Source organism: Amphiura filiformis, chromosome 18 (genome assembly GCF_039555335.1).
Source record: "Amphiura filiformis chromosome 18, Afil_fr2py, whole genome shotgun sequence".
NCBI lineage: Eukaryota > Metazoa > Echinodermata > Ophiuroidea > Amphilepidida > Amphiuridae > Amphiura > Amphiura filiformis.
The window spans coordinates 38,537,506-38,557,205 of NC_092645.1; the positions used below are offsets into that span (position 1 = coordinate 38,537,506).

Genomic DNA, 19,700 nt, shown 5'->3' on the forward strand with positions numbered 1-19,700 from the left:
TTTAAGAATTGTGCGTGTGTCATTATTACTTGGTCGATATCAGATCTAAAGTGATGTATGCATGAAAGATAAGTCACACCTTCTGTAGGTAACATAAAATGTGAAATCGACTGGCATTTTGAATGCGTTTGTATTGTAAATATATCAGTCCAAATTCAAATTTAACCATGGCCGTCAATGCAATGTGCCAGCAGTGGTGTCATGTTCACTCACACAGCTGTGCTAACCGCAAGTCAACACAGTGGCGTGGTGGGAAGTGCTTAAATCATCCTCTGGGGTAAATGTTTGCTGCAAAATAAATACATAAATAACGTCATAGATTCTACACGTGTGCATAAGTGGTTTAATACAATGTCAAATGAACAGAGACCTAAACTAGACTGCTCGGGTTCATCATCGCGGTGCGCGCCAGCAATATTACCATTTATGTTATAATTATCTTTTCCGTGTTACCTTTCCTTGAACCTGTGTGTGTATTGTAGACCTTTAAATGCGGCCCATACACGACCTTTATTGTCAAATTATTGATATTTGGGACCCTAGATACAAGAGTAGATACAAAATCTACCATTGTGCACTGGAATTTACACTCCACACGAATTTAATAGATAAATCATAATTGATTGTGTATGCGTCGCAGTAGGTACTACCATTTTACTTAGCAAATTCAATGTCAGTGCTAGGTATTATTAACACTTAACCTGCGGTTAAAGCCCAGGATCATTTACACCATTCATTTACTGTGTGTACATGTACAAATAACACAAAGTGCATGGAAATGAGTTTCTCAATGCTGAGAAAGTGTCGGTGATATTTCTGGATTTGCAGCTGAGCACAATATCACGGTGTTCATTTATGTTATGAAGTGTCACTGGAGCTGGAACATAGTTTTTTATCGTAGTAACAACTTACTGAGGAATTATCTTGACTTTGCGACACAAAGAAAACGAGACATTTTCATATTTGCGCATTAAGCCCAATACAACAGAGCTGTTGCAGTAATGATGATAATACTATTAATTGTGACGCTTGCAATTGCGTCAATCGCTCCTACAGCTACAATCGGTAAGATAAACGTAGTGTTATTGTTGTTGGTGATAGTGGTGGTACTGGTTGTGACAGTAGATCAAGCACTTAGCCACTGGAGCTTCATGATTAGGTTGGCTGAAATTCGAACCCATAAGCGGTCACTTTATTAAATTTATCGGCGAACTTGGAGAAAAATCATGTTTATGTTATATTTCCATGTTTTTCCATGTTATATTTTCTCTACAGGGCCATTTGCGGGGAGTAGAAAAGTTTAAGTGAGTGTTTATGGGTTCGAATTTCAGTCAGCTTAATTAATGAAGCTTGGTGGTCAAAGCACCGGCCTTGTAAACTTGAGGTCGTGGATTCGATTCCTGGGCGGATCGCTTTTCTTTTCTACTTGTCCGATGACCTTTTTTAAGCTTTACACCAATGAACCCCTTTGTTCAAAATTTCATACCCAATGACAACTATTTTTAATTTTGTTGTAACTATAACTTCCGACGTCGGTAGACCTATGTTTCACCATTTTAGCTTCAATGTGCCAAAATGTTTCGCGCGCTTCACTCACATTTGTACCATAAACTTATTATGTTGCCAAAAGGTGCTGGATTCATTATGCTTTAAGAATTTCTTCCACCCATGTCAAAAAGTAATCTACGCCATTGTATATTAATAAGTTGAGTGTACCCTCCCCCTTGTATTACATCCTAAAGATGCTAAATGCTCTCACGACTAGATCCGGTAAATCCCAGAAAATTTTATTTGCTGTTCTTACGTCATACTCAACAACATTTAGAACTTATGTATGAGGGTTTTTGTTTATTTTGTTGTTTTCCCCTTTTTTGGGGGGGGGGGGTTCTACCTTGTTTATATATATTAGAATAATATTGCTTAACATGTTAACTCTTTCGTATATTTATGATAAATCCCAAAAGACAGATTACTGAGCAATCCAGTTTTAAACTTAAACTTAACTATTGATAGGTATGTTCATAAAATTTTGAAGTTCAATATTTTTAGCTGAAAGTTCTTTCATTTGAAAGAGAATCAAATTACCTAAACAATAAGGGGTCAATCATGTTTCTAGTGCATATACTTTTGAAGTTACAGACAAAAATAGTGTCACCAAATTGTCCAAAATGTTGTGTGTGAAATTGTGACAGCAGGCACATGTACAATGTACACTACTGTATTTGACCCCAGATGACCTCCTATTCTTTACTGTAAGAAAGCTGTTTTGGATGGTCTTGATTTACACACAAATTGCTTTTGCGCTTTAACGAGTGTCCACTTGGTGGAACATAGATTGCACTATGTGATAGCTTATGAATCCATTATTATGCCAGTACCAACATAAGTCAACATCACTTAGGTTTTGGTGGTTTTTCCATTGAGCCCCACAGTAAATCCATTTTTGGACCGTACAGGCACATTCCACTTCCCTATGGACGAATAGCGCCACCTATAATGTGTGATATGAGCCTGACTACTATTGATTTGGAATCTTTCAGATTTATTTTATATCTTTTGAAATAAGAGTGCACAATTCTTAAATTCGACCAAGCCATCAATAAAACCCTTCCCCTGATTTGCTTAAATAGGAGGAGTAAGACTGTAGCATACGTGGGGAATTAGCATCAATGAAATGACTTAAGCATTAATGTATAAACATAGAATTAGCATACAAAAATCTGTAGATAAATTAAGACATTAATCGCTCTAAAGAAGCATGTACATGAAATTACAACCAAGCTAGTTTGAATCAATAAATATTTCTTAAATTGTTTTCCGAAACAATTGCATAGACTCGACATTACAGATTTCGAGTATCAAATCTCAATGACTCGGACTCAAACCTTTATGACTCGAGCATCTATAGACTCTATTCGATTGGAGACTCAACCTGATACTTCAATGATTCGACTCGACTCCCCAGCAAAAATAAAAATGATTTTAAAACGTTACTGTTAGAATTTATAACCTTTATAACTCGACATTTAGCTTTTTGGTTGTTTGGGGTTTTTTTTGGGGGGGGGTGGAAAAGGTATTGTGACTCGGAGTCAACCTTAAGACTTGTGACTCGACCGTTTTCATTTAAATATAGGTGTGTTTAAATAATATTTAAATTGTATTCAATTTCTATGGCTGCATTTCGGTTTTTCACCCTCATAGAATAAATTAATAATTTCTTATCATATTATATTTTATTGTTAAAACAGCTCAAAATCCATGCGCCAATCATAGGTGTCAGAACGGTGGCCAGTGTGTGGCTTACCCCGGATCATTGTTTCAGTATGAGTGTTCATGTGCACCGTGTAACTATGGAAGATTCTGTGAACGCCGTAAGTAGAATTACTATTTTAACGTAATAATATTTTAACCCTAGAACTACCAATGGGTTGGGGTTCTACCACCCCCTACGATTTTTATCCGTCATAAACAAAAGGTGCGTGTTTACGCCCAAACGACCTAAGCTAATCGTAGATCCATCTTTTGCGCTTACTGATAATTATTTTAACCCAGCACCTTAAGAATTCTTAAGGGTCAAGGGTTCTTGACCTATGACCTCTTAACCTTAGGTCTGATGAAAAGGTCACCGTAGAAACTTTTGTTTGATAGTCCAAGGTCAACACAATGGCATGACTAGATTTGCCATTCAAAGTGTTTGAAATTAGACTTCAATTGAACTTGACCCCGTCCTTGACTTTTGACCTTAAAACATATAAACTCGTTCGTCCTCAAAAATAAATAAATAAATAAATAACATAAGCCAGCAGGACACTAGCGTTCTAAGTGTTCTACGGCGAATTGCTCATGGTTCAATATTCTGTCCAGGAGAGGGCCAACTATGGAACTTGAGTAATGCAAAAATGCCCTCCTGGGAATCTCATTATCTCCCGATGTAACCTCTAGGTTAGCCAAATGATGTACATGTATCAATGAGAAAAAATGATAGCATAGCTTCATAAGTTTGTGTAAGTATATGTTTTCTACTTGTTCATAGCAAATTTTTTAACATGATCTTTTAAAATTTGACCTCTATTTTCTGTGTAGGGATTGATCAATGCCTGAACCATAAATGTAGAAATGGCGCTATCTGCCAACGGGTGCAAAATAGTTGCACTGATTATATGTGTGTCTGCAATGGATGTTTTGAAGGCGAATTTTGCCGTTACAGTAAGTAGTCAATCAAGTGAGCAAGCAAGTCTTAACCATTAAGTATGCAAGAAAACAATGATCAAATACATGTAGTTTGATCTCTTAATATTACTCTCAATATTCAAGAAACTATTAAAGATAATTACATTATTGACACAACATAGCATAAACCCGTTCTCACCAGCAAATACCTTTCAATGACTGTTAGCTAGTTAATCTTAATAAGTTAAGCATACGACTGTGCTTAAGATCAAACGAAGATAAGAGTCCCGTCCACACCTAGCGTAACTTAAAGCCATAATGTGTGATTTGCTTCACAGCGACGCCCTCAATTTTACTCGGATTTCTACTTTTTACATAATTATAATGCTGAAATGCTTTACTAACAGTGACATTTAACTTTTTGTATTAAAACCGGGTCGACGAGGTTTTATTGAGAGTTCAACGATCGAGTACTTGCTAACATGTACCGTGGATGTCAGCTTGTATGTACACACGTCGAGCGCGATGCTCTGTGCAGTTACATGTAATACGATCGGCGAGCGTAGTACACGCATTGTAGGCGTTGGAATGAATCACAATTTTCTTCGTTATATCTCATTTGTTTGGCTCGCAATTAAAAGGGGATAATGTGATCAGTGAAAACAAACATTTAAATAAGGATCTATTCTTTATGCAAATCACACATTATTGCTTTAATGAAGATCGAATTAAGCATGCGCATGTGCATCTGCATACCCAGAAAACACACAACGTTTTACAGCAAAGATTTAAAGGAGTATTTTGTGATTCTAGCATCCTCTTTTTATGACATTTATCAGTAGATATCCACACAAAAAAAGCTTATTCACAAAATTTTCGATTTTCTGTTTTTGAGTTTTGCATGGTTAATTACACTGCTCCATAGCCCACTGTGTGTAATTTCGTTCTGGTACACCAGAACGTAATTCAAATGTTACGATATTTTTGCTAAACGAATTAATATGCAAGACATTTTTTGTATATAAACATTATGTAGCCAGAGCTTTCCTATGATATAAAAAATACACAAAAAAAAAAAAATCATATTTCTTCATATTCAAGAATATTTATGTCCCCCTTTCAACCTGCAGTAGTTTTTCACTATGCTCGTTTGTTGTGTAATGTGTATTTTTTTTTGCTATTTTTTTTCTTTTCTTTTTTCTTTGTAAGTGAAAAAAATTCAAATGCGCACAATAATTTTTTTTTTGGGGGGCTAATAATACTAATTATAAAAGTATAAAGATTAACACAAACAGATAACATCCACATCCAGCATGTCCGGTCATCTTGGTATCGTATCACTCATACAATAATGCTTTACAGCAATACGAAAGTCAAATAATTTATGTCCATTAAGTCTGTTGTAGTCGCGCACTTTGACTGGAAGTTTGACGGGCTCGTAGAGAAATAATCCGGAGGTACATTAAGTTGCCTCCATGAGCGACACACAAACATGGTGAAGTTGGTACTATTTGATTCTACCTCATTGGTTTATATTGATATCATTTCAGCTATTCCAGACCCGTGCACCAACCGTCCATGTGTAAACGGAGGTCAATGTTCACGTGTTCAAGGATGTTGTCATGCTTATGAATGTTCTTGCCCACCTGGATTTGAAGGCGCCAACTGTGAAATCGGTAAGAAAGGAAACCAATTTATTTATTTCTTCCCTCCACTGAAGACATTATGTTTCCTATTCAGCTAGTTATCCGCCAGTCAATCCGTCCGTCCGTCCATCCGAGCTTGTGAACGCGATTTCTCGAAACCGGTAAGGCGTTTTGTGATAAGACTTGGTGGAGGGCGGAATTCAAATTCCATTTGATTTTCGTCAACATGAATGAAAAAAAAACCTCGTGAACACAATTTATCGGAACTGGTAAGGAGTATGGAAGAGAAACCTTTGGAACGAAGGATATGGATCTACCCACCTACCTACCTACCTACCTACTTACCCAGCAAACACAAAAACGTTTTTAAAACGTTTTAAATAAGTTATATTTTGGGTTTTGGTTTAGGTAAAAACGTTTTAATAACATTAACATGTCGGGTTATATAAAGGTCATGAAATCGTTTTAAAACGTTTTGTATGAAAACACACTACAACAATATTTTTAAAATGTTTTCGAAATGCCATTGTAAACTATTTTTGCAAACACTTTTGACCAAATATTTTGTCAACACTTAAATAACATTATGTTAAAATATTTGCACCCAGGAAACACAGAAATGTTCTGAAAATGTTTTTTACAAAACGTTTTAATAACATTTAAATGTCGGGTTATATAAAGGTCGTAAAAAGATTTTTAAAACGTTATTGTAAATATTTTGGGCAAACATTGCAAAATATTTTTTTAACCCCAACATAACATTCTGTTTAGAATGATTTGTACCAAGTTTTCAAAAATGTTTTTGGAATGTTATTAAAACGTTTTTATACCCTTTATATAATCCGACATTTAAATGTTTTCTGTAAAACATTTGTCTTTGCTGTGCAGTAAATTACCAACAAATGTTATTTAATGTTATGAAAACGTTTTATACCATTAATGTACCCTTTATATAACCCGATAAAACGTTTTCTGACAACCTTTTATAACCTTTTGCGAATGATGTCGAAAACGTTTTGTGTTTGCTGGGTACCCACCTACCTACCTACCCATACACCCGACCACCCACACAGCGTCATCATCCCTATAATTATCATCGTGTCAAAAATTGCCGTGATAGTACGGCGAATCCACTCGTTTATCAACAGCTACGCATGGCGATTTTGTTCGAGATAGGCCGAGCGATTCAGGCTAAGCATATCATTTACACGATATGAGATACCACAGAGTTTCTATTCTACACGTTTTTACGATATGCGCATGCTCAGCACCCCATATGATTTTGCCATTACAAGAAAAGTCACCTCCTTTTCATAATTGAGATTTATCTCACCAAATGCATATTTCTAAAAAGGAAGAGGAACAGTTGAAAAGCAACCGCTCTTCCTGAATGTCTTTTTTGATAAACAAAATGTGGGATTGACACCCACTTTTGTACAGTAGTGTAGCCAGCGTGGGGGGGGGGTGCAGGTGGGGCAGAGTGCCCCTCCTGACAAAAAAAAATGAAAGAAAAAGTGCCCCTCTGATAAAAAATGAAAGAGAAACTGAGGAGGGCAAAGGAAAAGAAAAAGGGCAAGGAGCCTCTTTTCTAGCAAAATTCAGGGCCAAAATAGTGTAAAACACACAAATTGTAACAATAAAGCCTTTTCAGCCGGATAATGGGCGAAAACAGTGTAAAATACCATTTTCTTGTTCGCACTACGCGCGCACATCATCACAATAAGGCCTTTTTGGGAAGCTCAAAGACACAGTATCTATGTATTGTATGATGCAACTGAAATTTTGCAACCGACATTTTATTTTGCCCCCCCCCCCGACTAAGAAAGCTGGCTACGCCTCTGCTTTTGTACCATTCGTACCATTCTCATTCGCCGATTGACCCCCATTTCATCAAAAAAATCTATCACCGATTGCACTTTATACTTTGCAGTTCTGACTGATCATCCCTGTCACTTAATGCATATTAAAGTGTTCCCGGTTGCAGGGTATTTTTCGATACGTCATTCAACCAAGATGTAAACAGTATCAAATCAAATAGGATAGCTCCACTAACATAAGAAAAATATCTACCTTCTCCTTTCTTTTGTTTTTAATAATAGAAAGAATAAGCTGCGTAGGCGGGTGTCAAAATGGCGGAACATGTGCTTCCGAAGAATGTTGCACATGTAATTGCCCACGAGGATATGTCGGTAGCCGCTGTGAACAAGGTAGATTAATGATACTCACTTAAATTATTTGTCTAATCTTTATGTTCTTCATTTCTATTCAGTTTGTCCACTTGGAAGTACGAATTAAGGTATGCAGTAAATTACGCAGTTTCTGTCCACCGTAATGTCAAAAGGAATTAACACACTGCTAGGCGCGGCGCACACAACAGCATGAGCGTCTTAATACGCAATGCACGATACGCTTACGCAAAATACGTGTACCTTACTCCGTACTTCAAAGTGGACAAACTGTACAGTCAGTCTACTCTGAAGTACAAAGTACCGACGAGGACGGATACATTGTGCCGACTTTGAAGGCACGCATATCTGCAGCAGAGACGCGGCACTGCGCACTGTTTACTCGCTGTATACGCGCGCATTGTCACTTTGTACTTCAGAGTGGACAAACTGTAGTATAATTCATCAACGACATGAAATTTTGCAGAAATGTCGCCTCACATAAAATAGTCCATTTCGCTTCAAAGTTTCAGTACAGTTTCACCCAAGATTTAACCTTTATTTTTAACTGATTTTTGTCGGCATATTGATGTCGGGTATAGTTACCCTTTTATTAGAGTACAATCTGTGAGATTAAGGTACCATTCTTTTGATACCCTAATGTTAGTTTCATAGTTTCTGCCGCTTGCCGCTGAGCGGCGTGACGCTTGATCATGTCGCTTGCACAAGTCATATCTTCAAGCGGAGCGGCACACCGCTGAGAGGCAGCGGCATGACTCTGAAATCCACTCTTGCCGCTCAGCACCGCTCCAAAATTGTATTTTGTTCTCATGTACGTCAGAGCGGACCCGCTCTGAGTTGACTTGAATTCAACTCCCTGCGGTGCTGCCGCCGCGGCAAAGCGGTGGAGTGATCGATATATCGGCTTGCCGCTGGTCACCGCTAGCGTTTCTGGTGCGACTGCGGGGTAAAGCGAAATCATCTTCAGAGCGGCAAAGCGGCAAGCGGCAGGAAAGTATGAAACCAGCATAAGCGCTGATATACAACTTGGAATTGGAAGTGGCCCCCTGGTTCATCAATAGACCTACGCGATTGTTGTGGGTAGTAATTTTACTCATAATATGTTTCACTTAATTGTTGACAGACTGTTCGCTAGGACAGTTGGAGGATTCACAGGTAATATAATGATGAAATCTTGACAGACTTTATTAATATGCAGGGTCAAGTGGAAGTATTGGGCTATTCCATTTAAAATCCACACTCCCTCTGTGGAAGATTTTGGAAATATCTGCCACAGGGGGAGCATGAATTTCAACTTTAATGAGCTCATTAGGCAGCTCCATTTGAATATCATATACCCTCTGAGAAAGATTCAATCTGAATGTTGGGGAGAATGAGTTTCAAATGGAGCTGCTAATGTGTTAATTCCATCTGAAATTCACCACAGTCTTCCACAAGGGTAGTGTGGATTTTAAATGGAATGGCCCATTTGGAAGACCCATGAGCGGACATGAGCATGACTAATGATGGTAATAGTACATGTAGTAATCGAGGGTTCAGAACCAGAAAGTCCTAACTCACTTTTAGGCCATATTGAGATTTTGGTACCAATGTAATTATCAGTACCCACATATTCTTCCAATCATAAAACTTTAACCCAATCAAACTTCATATTGCAGATGATAGCACAATTCTACTTAGCCACATCTCAGTATAGCCAATTGCAGTTAACCAGAAAGCCTGAACTCAGTCTCTGAGTTGAGGCTTTCTAGCCCGAACTCAATTTGGCCAAACATTGAGATAAGTCTTTCTGGTCTGCACAATTATATTGCTATATACACCAGGCACAAAAAGAAACTCACCAGTTATATTCATCTTTGCTGTTCAACATCCTGATAATTTTTGATTATTCTGAAATATACATGTTGTTAATTGGACTTTGCTTTCTCATTTGACACCCTGTTAGCGAAAATAGAATAAGAATTGAGCAAGATATGCGCCTCCATAATAAAAAAAAAAGTTGAGATTTTTATACCACTGGAAACCTCTGGCAACATAATGTGTATGTACAAAATATTTCCTGTAGATTAATTCGTTTTGCAATAATAGCGAGAAATTTGAATTACGTTCTGGTATACCAGAACAAAATTACAACACATTGTTTATGGAGCAGTCTAATACACATATTCATACATAACTCGCAAAATCGAAATTTTGGGAATAAGCTTTTTAGTGGTACTGAAAAATGTCATAAAAGGGGATGCTAGGATCCTTTACATCAATACACTTTATACATTGTTAGTTATAAATAAGTTTACATAGGTTTAGTTTGCAATAAATATTAAAACTTTTTTCTCTAAATGGCATTTCTTTAAGAGATCGGGGAGGGGAGTGGAATCGGGGGGTTGGACCAGCAAAGTATTGTTGTAATGGGAAGCTATTGGGTTGCTACAATAACCTAGCCCAGTATGCCCAGTGGGCTTCCAAATAAAACTTCCGAGGTTGGGGCAAATATATAAAAGCGGCGATGGTTTTGTTGGTGGAAGTATAATAGGTGTACATGGTCATGTTGGTGGTGGTATAAACTATATTATATCCTTTGATTAAAGAGTTTAACTTCAACACTACACTATTTTTCGCTCACCTGGAACATTTTCACTAGTTCGACTAGCGTCTTCAGCAGATGGTGATGCTGTGATGATATCTTGTCTACGATCGGGATAACCCTCACTGTCTGGGACAACCTGCTGATGCCCAGGGGGCGGCACTACATCATAACATCCTATGACATCATTCTGTCAATCATATGACGTCATCAGTGAAGGTTATCCCGATCGTAGACAAAATATCGTCACAGCATCACCATCTGCTGAAGACGCTAGTCGGACTAGTGAAAACGTTCCAGGTGAGCGAAAAATAGTGTAGTGTTGAAATTAAACTCTTTAATCATTTTATCTACCACTACGTATGAAAATCCACTCGTATATATTATATCCTTTTTTTTCTTTCTGTGTTTTGCTTTCGCGCCGCATTGCAGATAACAAAGCTCGAAAGCTCTATGGATTGAACAAGGTGAAAAACCGACCAAATATTTTTAATTTTTGTAACCTGGAAAAAAGAAATTACATCAATAAGCAAATGCGTAATTTAGAAAAGGTAAATGGAGTACTATAAAATTCACTGGAGAAGATAATGAATGAAGTTAAAAAACTTTTTTATGAAATGAATGAACGGCAAAATGATCTATGTACATTTTGTAATGAAGAGAAGGAGACGTTATCCCACCTATGTCCTTTTCATCATGTTTTTGGACTGAAGTACAAAAATATATAACAGAAAACACTTCTATTAATTTTGTTACATTGACCCCACTAGATATTATGTTTGGTAAATATGATAATTATCTGAGGAATCCAATTATTGTTTTAGGAAAATTTCACATATACAAATCAAAAATGATCGAATGAAAAGAAACCAGATTTGATTATTGTTAACAAGAATTGAAGCATTATTATAATACGCCAAATTGTGCGGTTTCTTGCAATTTAAAAACGCAAATTTTCAATAAACTTGGTGAAGGTTGGGTAAACATTTTCAAATAACCCTTATATCACCCGTCATGAAATAACCCTTATATCACCCGCCATGAAATAATTCATTTGTTAACCTTATTTGTTCTATGTTGTTTGTGTTCTTTCTTTCTTCTTTTAAAAAATTCGGTAAATTTATGATAATTGACAATGTAAGATATGTTGTGGGAGCCGATGCATCCATATTGTATATTTTCTTTCAAACCACCAGCTTCAAGTACATGGAATAAAATGTACGAAAAAAATAATGTAAATATACATTTCGAGGTTTCACAAGCACCTGCTCCCACAAAGTGAGTATAAAGTAGCCAGCGCACTGTAAAAAATACAACCCATTAAATAGAAAACAAAAGACATTGTATAGAGGAACATTGGTTTTTGAAGACCAAAGCAAGTAGCCAACTTTAAGAAAATAAAACTTGTGGTTAATTAGAAGCAAGCAAATCACGAATTTATTTCATTCATACACATTGGACAAAAAAATCTATAATTTGCAATAATTGAGACGTAAATGGCAATGTGCCACCATCACGCGATGTCTATTCAACATGTCCATAATTGTCTACATGAATGATGAGCTTCAACTTGGCATGTTGTTCAATCTTCTTTTGAAAATCTAAAAATAAATTCGGTCTTTTAGTTTGATCTTTTCCTTTACAACCCTGAACATAGAAATCGACAAACAATGATACATTGATATATACTTCATATTAACAATGAACTTAAATGATGTGTTTGGGGCTCTGGCAAACTGACATGTGAAAATTTTGAGAGAAAAAAAAATCAGGACTCAGCGGGGATTGAAGCCCGGTCGCTGGATTCCCGGTGTGGGTCCCCTTCCATAATCCGTGGTGCACCACTGCACTACTGCAGTCGGTACTCGGGCAATCTCAACTTAAGTCCCCATGATAACTCTCTCATTGTGTCTCAGCGGCCAAATATGTTTGCCCGAGCCCCAAACATGTCATTTTAATCATAATTTCTCGGGCTTGCATCGTTTATTTCCGATCCTCGCATATATTAATCGGTGTCTAACAATGAACTTAGTTTGACATTTTGCAATAATTATTTACCATTATTGCTGTGATGCTTATGTTTAAATGTCGTCTGATAATAAACAAATCTGCCAGCCTACTTATAATCTATTAATAGTAGATCGCTTTCATGTTTGTTTTTACTATTTGTGGGATAGGCTTTTACGACGGGTATTCATAACAATTTAGTGGGTTTTTTAGCGGGTTCGCCGTCGGACTGGTGTGTGTATGTGTGGTGTGTATTGGATGTGTGGTGTTCTCTTTGTGTAGGTGCGTATTTCAAATATCATGAGCTGAAAAGTTCTGAAAGGGGGATACGCAACTGATGGCTGCTGCTATCTTGTCTATGATGTGTCCAATCTGATATGATAAATATGATGATTACGGACTCTCAACAGGTCCAGGAGCTACAAACAAACCTTGATAATTTGATTGCTGACATGGGAGGTCAACTCGACGTAACGCGCTTAGCTGAAGAGGAGTTTTACAGTCGAACTTTGGTCACTTTTACTGAACCCCAGGAGCAAGATATTTTAAACAGGTACCGTAATGAAACGGGGTTACTCCCCGGGTAGACTATGCCATAGTCGATTTTTGATAAATAAAAATATGTTATTATTCATGATGAACGCATTCAGTTGAACTCGAAATTATACTGATATTTAGTATAAAATGGTTATGAAAAAGTTTATATAATTATATTTGTGTCAGTAAAAGTAAAGTATACGTAGGCTTACTAGTATATTATTGAATGCAACATATTATAATGGCATATTAACTATAATGCTACTTCAATACTGAACCATTCTAATTTTAGAATCTCCAAGTTTATTAATCGCTAAAGCCCGAGTTAAAAATCGACTATGGACTTTCAATTTTCCATTACAAACGGGACTTTGAACGGGAAAAGTCCCTAACACTCACACTGTCAATCATACTTGTTTATCAATCCAATTAAACCGCAAGCAAATACAAGACGCGCTTATGCACCTACTCTACATACTGAGAAGCTCTGAGAGTTTTTAAACTCTCAGAGCTTGTAATAACTACATGGTACACAACTATACCGCCCTTTGTGTTGGCGCGTGCCCGGAGGATTTAAACCATGACGAGATCTGGGCGACCAATCACAAGCCAGATCCATTTAAAGATGCATTACATCATGGTCAATTTTAGTAGGCCAGAAATCCGACAATCTAATCCATAGACAGCCATGTTAAGCATGTAAACCGCAATCCGAAGTCAGTAGTCCACTTGGGAAGCTAACAAACAGAGGGAGTAGGGTGACTGAAAAGATCAGATGTGAAAATCTATCAATTGTGCACAAATTAATTGAATCAGAGTTCTAAGCTTAAATGCAGTATAGCCAGAGTATACACAGTTGGCAAGTGGACTACGGAGAAGTCTACTCCCCGGGTGGGTCGGTATTCCCATTGAGTTCTCTAGAATTCCTTTAGAATAGGCCTGTCTATATATGCACAGCACACAAGAGGGGTTTGAGCCCCCATACAGCCTCTAGGGCCCATTTAACATGATCTACATTGCGATGTTTCTTACGAAACATGAAGATGATGAGAACTAGGCCTATTCCTTATTTGACTTTTTTACATGACGGGAAATTTAAGACAGTTTTCGTTTAAATCGGAGCACTGTTAGTTTCTCAACCCCATGAGTGGGCAAAAACACTGACCATCCTTTGAATATATAGGCCAACAATCAGCATGATCAGCTACAATGTCGGTATGGCCGTATGATCAGCTACAATAGAGACTTTGCGGAATGAAGTTTGAAAATTTAATTTATCTGGAACGGCAACTTCAGAAATATCGTTTGGATTTCTTGCTCAAATTTACTCCAACGCGAACGTATGGTTGGTTACTGCAACCCAAACCAAATTAGATTTCCAATAATTGCTCTATTAACTGGATAATACATAAGTGGTAATTATGTAGTCTATGAGGAAATAGGCAAACTATTGTTCTAAATTATGACGTATTTCATCATAATTTACGGCACACTATAGATTCCCGCGTTAACTTTAACTTCAAGCGGCTTTAATGGCAGCGTGGTTTTGAATACATACTCCTCTATAATCCTCTAGACGTTAAAGTTTGTGGTTTCTAACTTCATTTCGCAAGGTCTCTAATGTTAATAGCACGGCCCCTATAGGCCAACAATCAGCATGATCAGCTACAATGTCGGTATGGCACATATAGGCCAACAATCAGCATGATCAGCTACAATGTCGGTATGGCACCTATAGGGCAACAATCAGCATGATTAGCTAAAATGTCGGCATGGCACCTATTATAGGCCAACAATCAGCATGATCAGCTACAATGTCGGCATGGCACCTATAGGACAACAATCAGCATGATCAGCTACAATGTCGGTATGGCATCTATAGGCCAACAATCAGCATGATCACCAAAAATTTAAATTTCACATCCATTGCTTTTTTGAGTGTCATGACGAAAATCGTTTTGATTGATGAAACCGTCGATTCTTTCTTTTCAGTTGCGTCGGTGCGGGTATCTTTCGGCCAATAAGTGAGTTTGAGCAGACTAGTCGCAAAAGACGGAATAGCCATATGTCCAGGGTATGTCCAGTTGACGAACCTAGACCTGCTAATTTAGTGGCGGTACAAGGCAACACTGACCGCCAGATTGCGCAAGTTGCCAGGGTAAGTCTACTCTCTAAATGGGCTATTCCATTTAAAATCCACGTCAGACGCGATTTAGTCTTTTCGCCAGCGTTAGCTGGCTATGATCTAATTCGGAGATCGTCTTTGTTTGCTAAAGAGATTACGGGGTACTAGCATTGGTTTGAATTACTTTGCGGAACTTTTTATGGTGAAAATATATAATAGACCTGTTATTGGATTTGTAAGAAAAAGAAAGTATGTTTTGCCGTTTCAACGAATGAAAACGAGTGAGAATTTCAAAAGTTATGGTTTGAAGGAAATATGACATTAAAAGTTCATGCCAGGCCTATAATAGTTTCCACAGCATATCAACGAAAGAAAATTATAGAATCCTTGTTATCAGGCGTTCTTAGATTTACATTAGCAGACCTCCTGGAGATCAGCACAGCATGAGATGTGAGTGTATTGATAACATGATTAAAACCTTTATGGACGTAAAAGTCAAAGTAAAAATATCCTATATCCTGTATCGTTTTATGGATAAAAATGACTCAAAATGTCATTTATGAAATAATTTATCTTAAACATCAGTTTTGTCTTTTCAACGGGAAAAATTCGATCCAATTTCAGGGCCTATTTTTGATATGGGTATAATTTATATACATGTAGGCCTATTATAATTGAACAATATCAGTCTTTATACATTTTATAATGTGCTATATTAAGTATAAATTGCGAATTAATATAAAATTAATGTGCATGTATAAGGCAAGTAGGATGGCAGTTTTTAGCCAATTAACTAAAAACTGCATTTCTTTATATTAATAATGAGCTAAGGGTAGCCTAAAAGGCAGAAAAGCCAAAAAGACAAAACAATTTGGAGTAATTAATTGACAGGAAGTTATAGGAGTTGTTTGGTTTGCTGTTTCTGTGTGCATGTTCTCATCATTGATGGTTTGGTGGACTGTCATGAAACATGATGGATCATAAAAAAGAGTGATCCTAAAAATGCCACCACCCAAACTTATTACAAGGCATCTTCTGCATTGAAGCTGGCTTTCCCTTTAAAGGGAATTTTTATTCATCTCTGTCTTTCATTATTAATATTCCTCTTCAAGAACAGCGTGTCAATAATGAAAATATAGCTGTAAGGTGTAACTCGGAGACGAATATAGTTATATTTGTCTCAGGTGTAACATGATGTTTCTAGTTAATGTGAGGCTACACCCGAGGATTGATTGCGATTTATTCCGTATTGGGTTTATGAGCCTTGCTATTCACTAAGCACCCGTGGGGGGCACTCACTGAAAATGGGTGATGGGGATGTGCGGCCACATTGACCACCATTTTTTAACTCCATCGCAGCCAAAGACCCCCCGTTTTTGTTTAACGGAACTCCCTCTCACCCAATGACCCCCTTTTTTCAAAGAAATCGGGAATTTGAGTGACCCCATATTTGTCATTATTTTTCTCCAAATTTTCTTCAAAAATTTTAACAAAAATTGCAAATTTTGATGAATTTGTTGAACATTTTGAAAGACCCCTGTTTTTTGGTGTCTAGGGCTAGGCTATCACCGAAAGACCCCTAGTTGCTGTCCGCACATCCCCGTCATTTCCAAAGTCGAGTGCCATCCCCCCCGACTAAGCTATAATGAACGGCAATGTATTGAGACATAGTCTGAGTTCTAACAATATGTTTCTTTTATATATAATTCTATTTTAGATGGCCGACCAAGTCCAAACTAGTGTGTTCAACGAGGAATGCATGCGCTCTAGGCTTGAATGCGGAGGATATGGATGTTCCTGTACTAAGGTATCTCGTACGGTTACAGCCTTAGTGATGGTTATCCCGATGACTGCCGCAGAGTACAATGTGACACTCGAGAGTGTTGAGATATACAGTTGTACTGCTTTGGATGGGGATGATTGATTATATCGCGTTGATACAATTTGTGGTTTCAAAGCAAATAATACTAAAAATGTTATCAATCTCGTTTATAAATGCATCAAGCTATATACATAATATCACATTCACACAAAACTTCAAAAGGTTTTTAAAATTTGAGTTTTAAAGAGATTTACGTGGTCTGTGACTGTCATAGACACTCCTGTGTTATTTTGCCTGGGCTGAAACAACAGAGGGCGGTCTGAATGTAAACATGTGACATCATAGGTCAACTCATGTATAAAACTACTCATTTGAGTTTCATTTTCAGCGAAATACAAATTTAAAAGGCAGTCTCTACTTAGTAGAGCAAGAATTGTAATTTAAAAAAATATTAAACTTGTTCGCGCCACCTCCCTGGTCCATCTCGTACGTCATTTATTTTGCTAGTGATGAAGTGACGAAAGGAGGAGCAGAAACCCGCTGTTTCAAGTATATGATACACTGCAAAAACAGTCGAGCAACAGTTAATAAACACTTTAACACTTCATAAAGATAGTGTTTAAAATATGTTTTTAAACACTATCTAGTGTTAAAAAACATAAGCATCGTCATATTTTCAAATGTGTTTTGGTGTTTATGAATTAACATCCCTATACCTTTATTGTACAAACAAGTGTTTATGAAGTGTTAAGTGTTTATTAAGTGTTGCTCTGCTGTTTTTGCAGTGTAGTGCATGCGTGACCTATTGTTTTATGGACACACATTTAAGGGAGTTTCACTCCAAAAACCAATTTAGTTTTAGGACTCAATTAATAAACATTTTGGAAAAGGTGTTTAAAAAAAATATCGCTTTACAACTCATAAAAATATGTAACATTATTTGCCTGGTCTCAAAAAAATTCACATTTTACTCGCTGTTTCGGTCATGCATGTTTTCAGTGCATGTCTGGAGTGCCCCTCCCCTGGAGAAAAAGTGCACTTAAACAAGTACCTAAAGTGAAAAGGTCATACTTTATACCCAGATTAAACTTTTATGAAACTAATTTGTGTTTGATAAAAATTCCTATCATTTATTCTCTAAATAAAAGCTGCATTAAATTGTGACAAGTCTATATTCACTTGTTTTCTCTGTTCTTCGCTCATTTCTCTGTTGCCATAATTATTTCATTTCATTTTTATTTCATTTTTTCCCGATTAATCTACAGAATGTTGCTGAACATTAATGATAAAGAAATCATTAGCGATTTGTAATTTAAGCTGGAAATATGGGGACTGGCCGCTAGTCCGAAGGTTCGCTAGTTGGTTCACTAGTCCTAATGTTTGCTATTCCTGAGGTTCGCTAGTCCTAAGGTTCGCTAGTCCAAAGGTTCGCTAGTCCTAAGGTTCGCTAGTCCTGAGGTTCGCTAGTCCTGAGGTTCGCTAGTCCTGAGGTTCGCTAGTCCGAATATGAAAAATGTCCGAATACTTGCAAAATGAACTTAAATGACCCCTGCATGACATTTGACCTTACACCTGTTGACCACATACCATTAATATTCGCCTAATTGCGCACATGGGTTCCTTGGTTAGGAAATTGTTTAACGTACAAAAAGAGAGCTCCCTCTGAAAATCTCAAAAAGAATTTTAGGGAGGGAGCTTAGTTCGAAGGAGGGCCTAGCGTACACACATAGCGAGAAAATATGCATAGAAAAAGATAAGCTATGTTAAAAAATTCAAAATGTGTCCTCAGTTGTCAACAGGGGTCAAATTTCATACAACAGGGTTGAAATTTTAAACTTGCTCAGATTTGGCCAAAAATGTAAAATAAACTCAAATAAGGAATAGTTTGCACTTTCTAAAATGCCTTTTTATTGCCAAGATCCAGCAATGTCAACCCCTGTTGACCATGACCTATTTTATGATGTTTCCTAGGTAACGAAACATCCTAAAAGGTGAGAACTATTCCTATGAGCATGATGAGTTCATTTTATATTTCGAACAATTTGAGACCATTTTGATTCAGCACGTTTAGCTTTTGACCAAAAAAAACTGACCACCTCCAATTTTGATCTTTATAGAACTCAAGAACGGTATACATTTTCTGAATCGTTATGACCAGAAGTAATTTTGAAATTTCAACACCGTTGTGACATTTGACCCCCTGTTGACGCCTAGGGACACTTTTTGAGGGTTTTTTTAACATAGCTTATCTTTGTCTACGCATGTTTTCTGATTAGAAAAAACGTTGATTGGAAGTATATTTCCGGGGGTGTACGCTAGGCCTTCCTCCCAAACTAAACTAAGGGCACTTTTGGTGTCAGTGTACCTAAAATTCAAGTCAATTCCATATGTGCCATTAGGCGAATCTTTACGGTATATCAATGTACACAAGGGTCATGACTTCAAATCCCATTAAAATCCATCAAAGCATGTGCGTGAAATGAACAAAAGAAGCCACGGGCTAATATGTTTTGACCTATGTTTAACATTTTCTGCACATACACACAGACATCGGAGCTCATTTTATAGCCCCCTTTCACAACTTCGCTCAGTGGGAACAAAAAGAACCACAAAAAATAAAATA

The 19,700-nt window shown here is 37.2% G+C and overlaps 1 protein-coding gene across 1 annotated transcript; it reads left to right on the forward strand.

Moving 5' to 3' along the window:
- Window positions 1-648: 648 nt before the first annotated feature.
- On the forward strand, window positions 649-18,249 carry LOC140138669 (uncharacterized). The gene is made up of 9 exons (XM_072160410.1): window positions 649-1,065; window positions 3,249-3,371; window positions 4,084-4,206; window positions 5,721-5,846; window positions 7,916-8,023; window positions 9,126-9,157; window positions 13,004-13,146; window positions 15,123-15,288; window positions 16,973-18,249. Exons 1-9 carry the CDS (start codon window positions 1,002-1,004, stop codon window positions 17,177-17,179), a joined length of 1,092 nt encoding a protein of 363 aa, XP_072016511.1. The 5' UTR covers window positions 649-1,001; the 3' UTR covers window positions 17,180-18,249.
- Window positions 18,250-19,700: the final 1,451 nt, after the last annotated feature.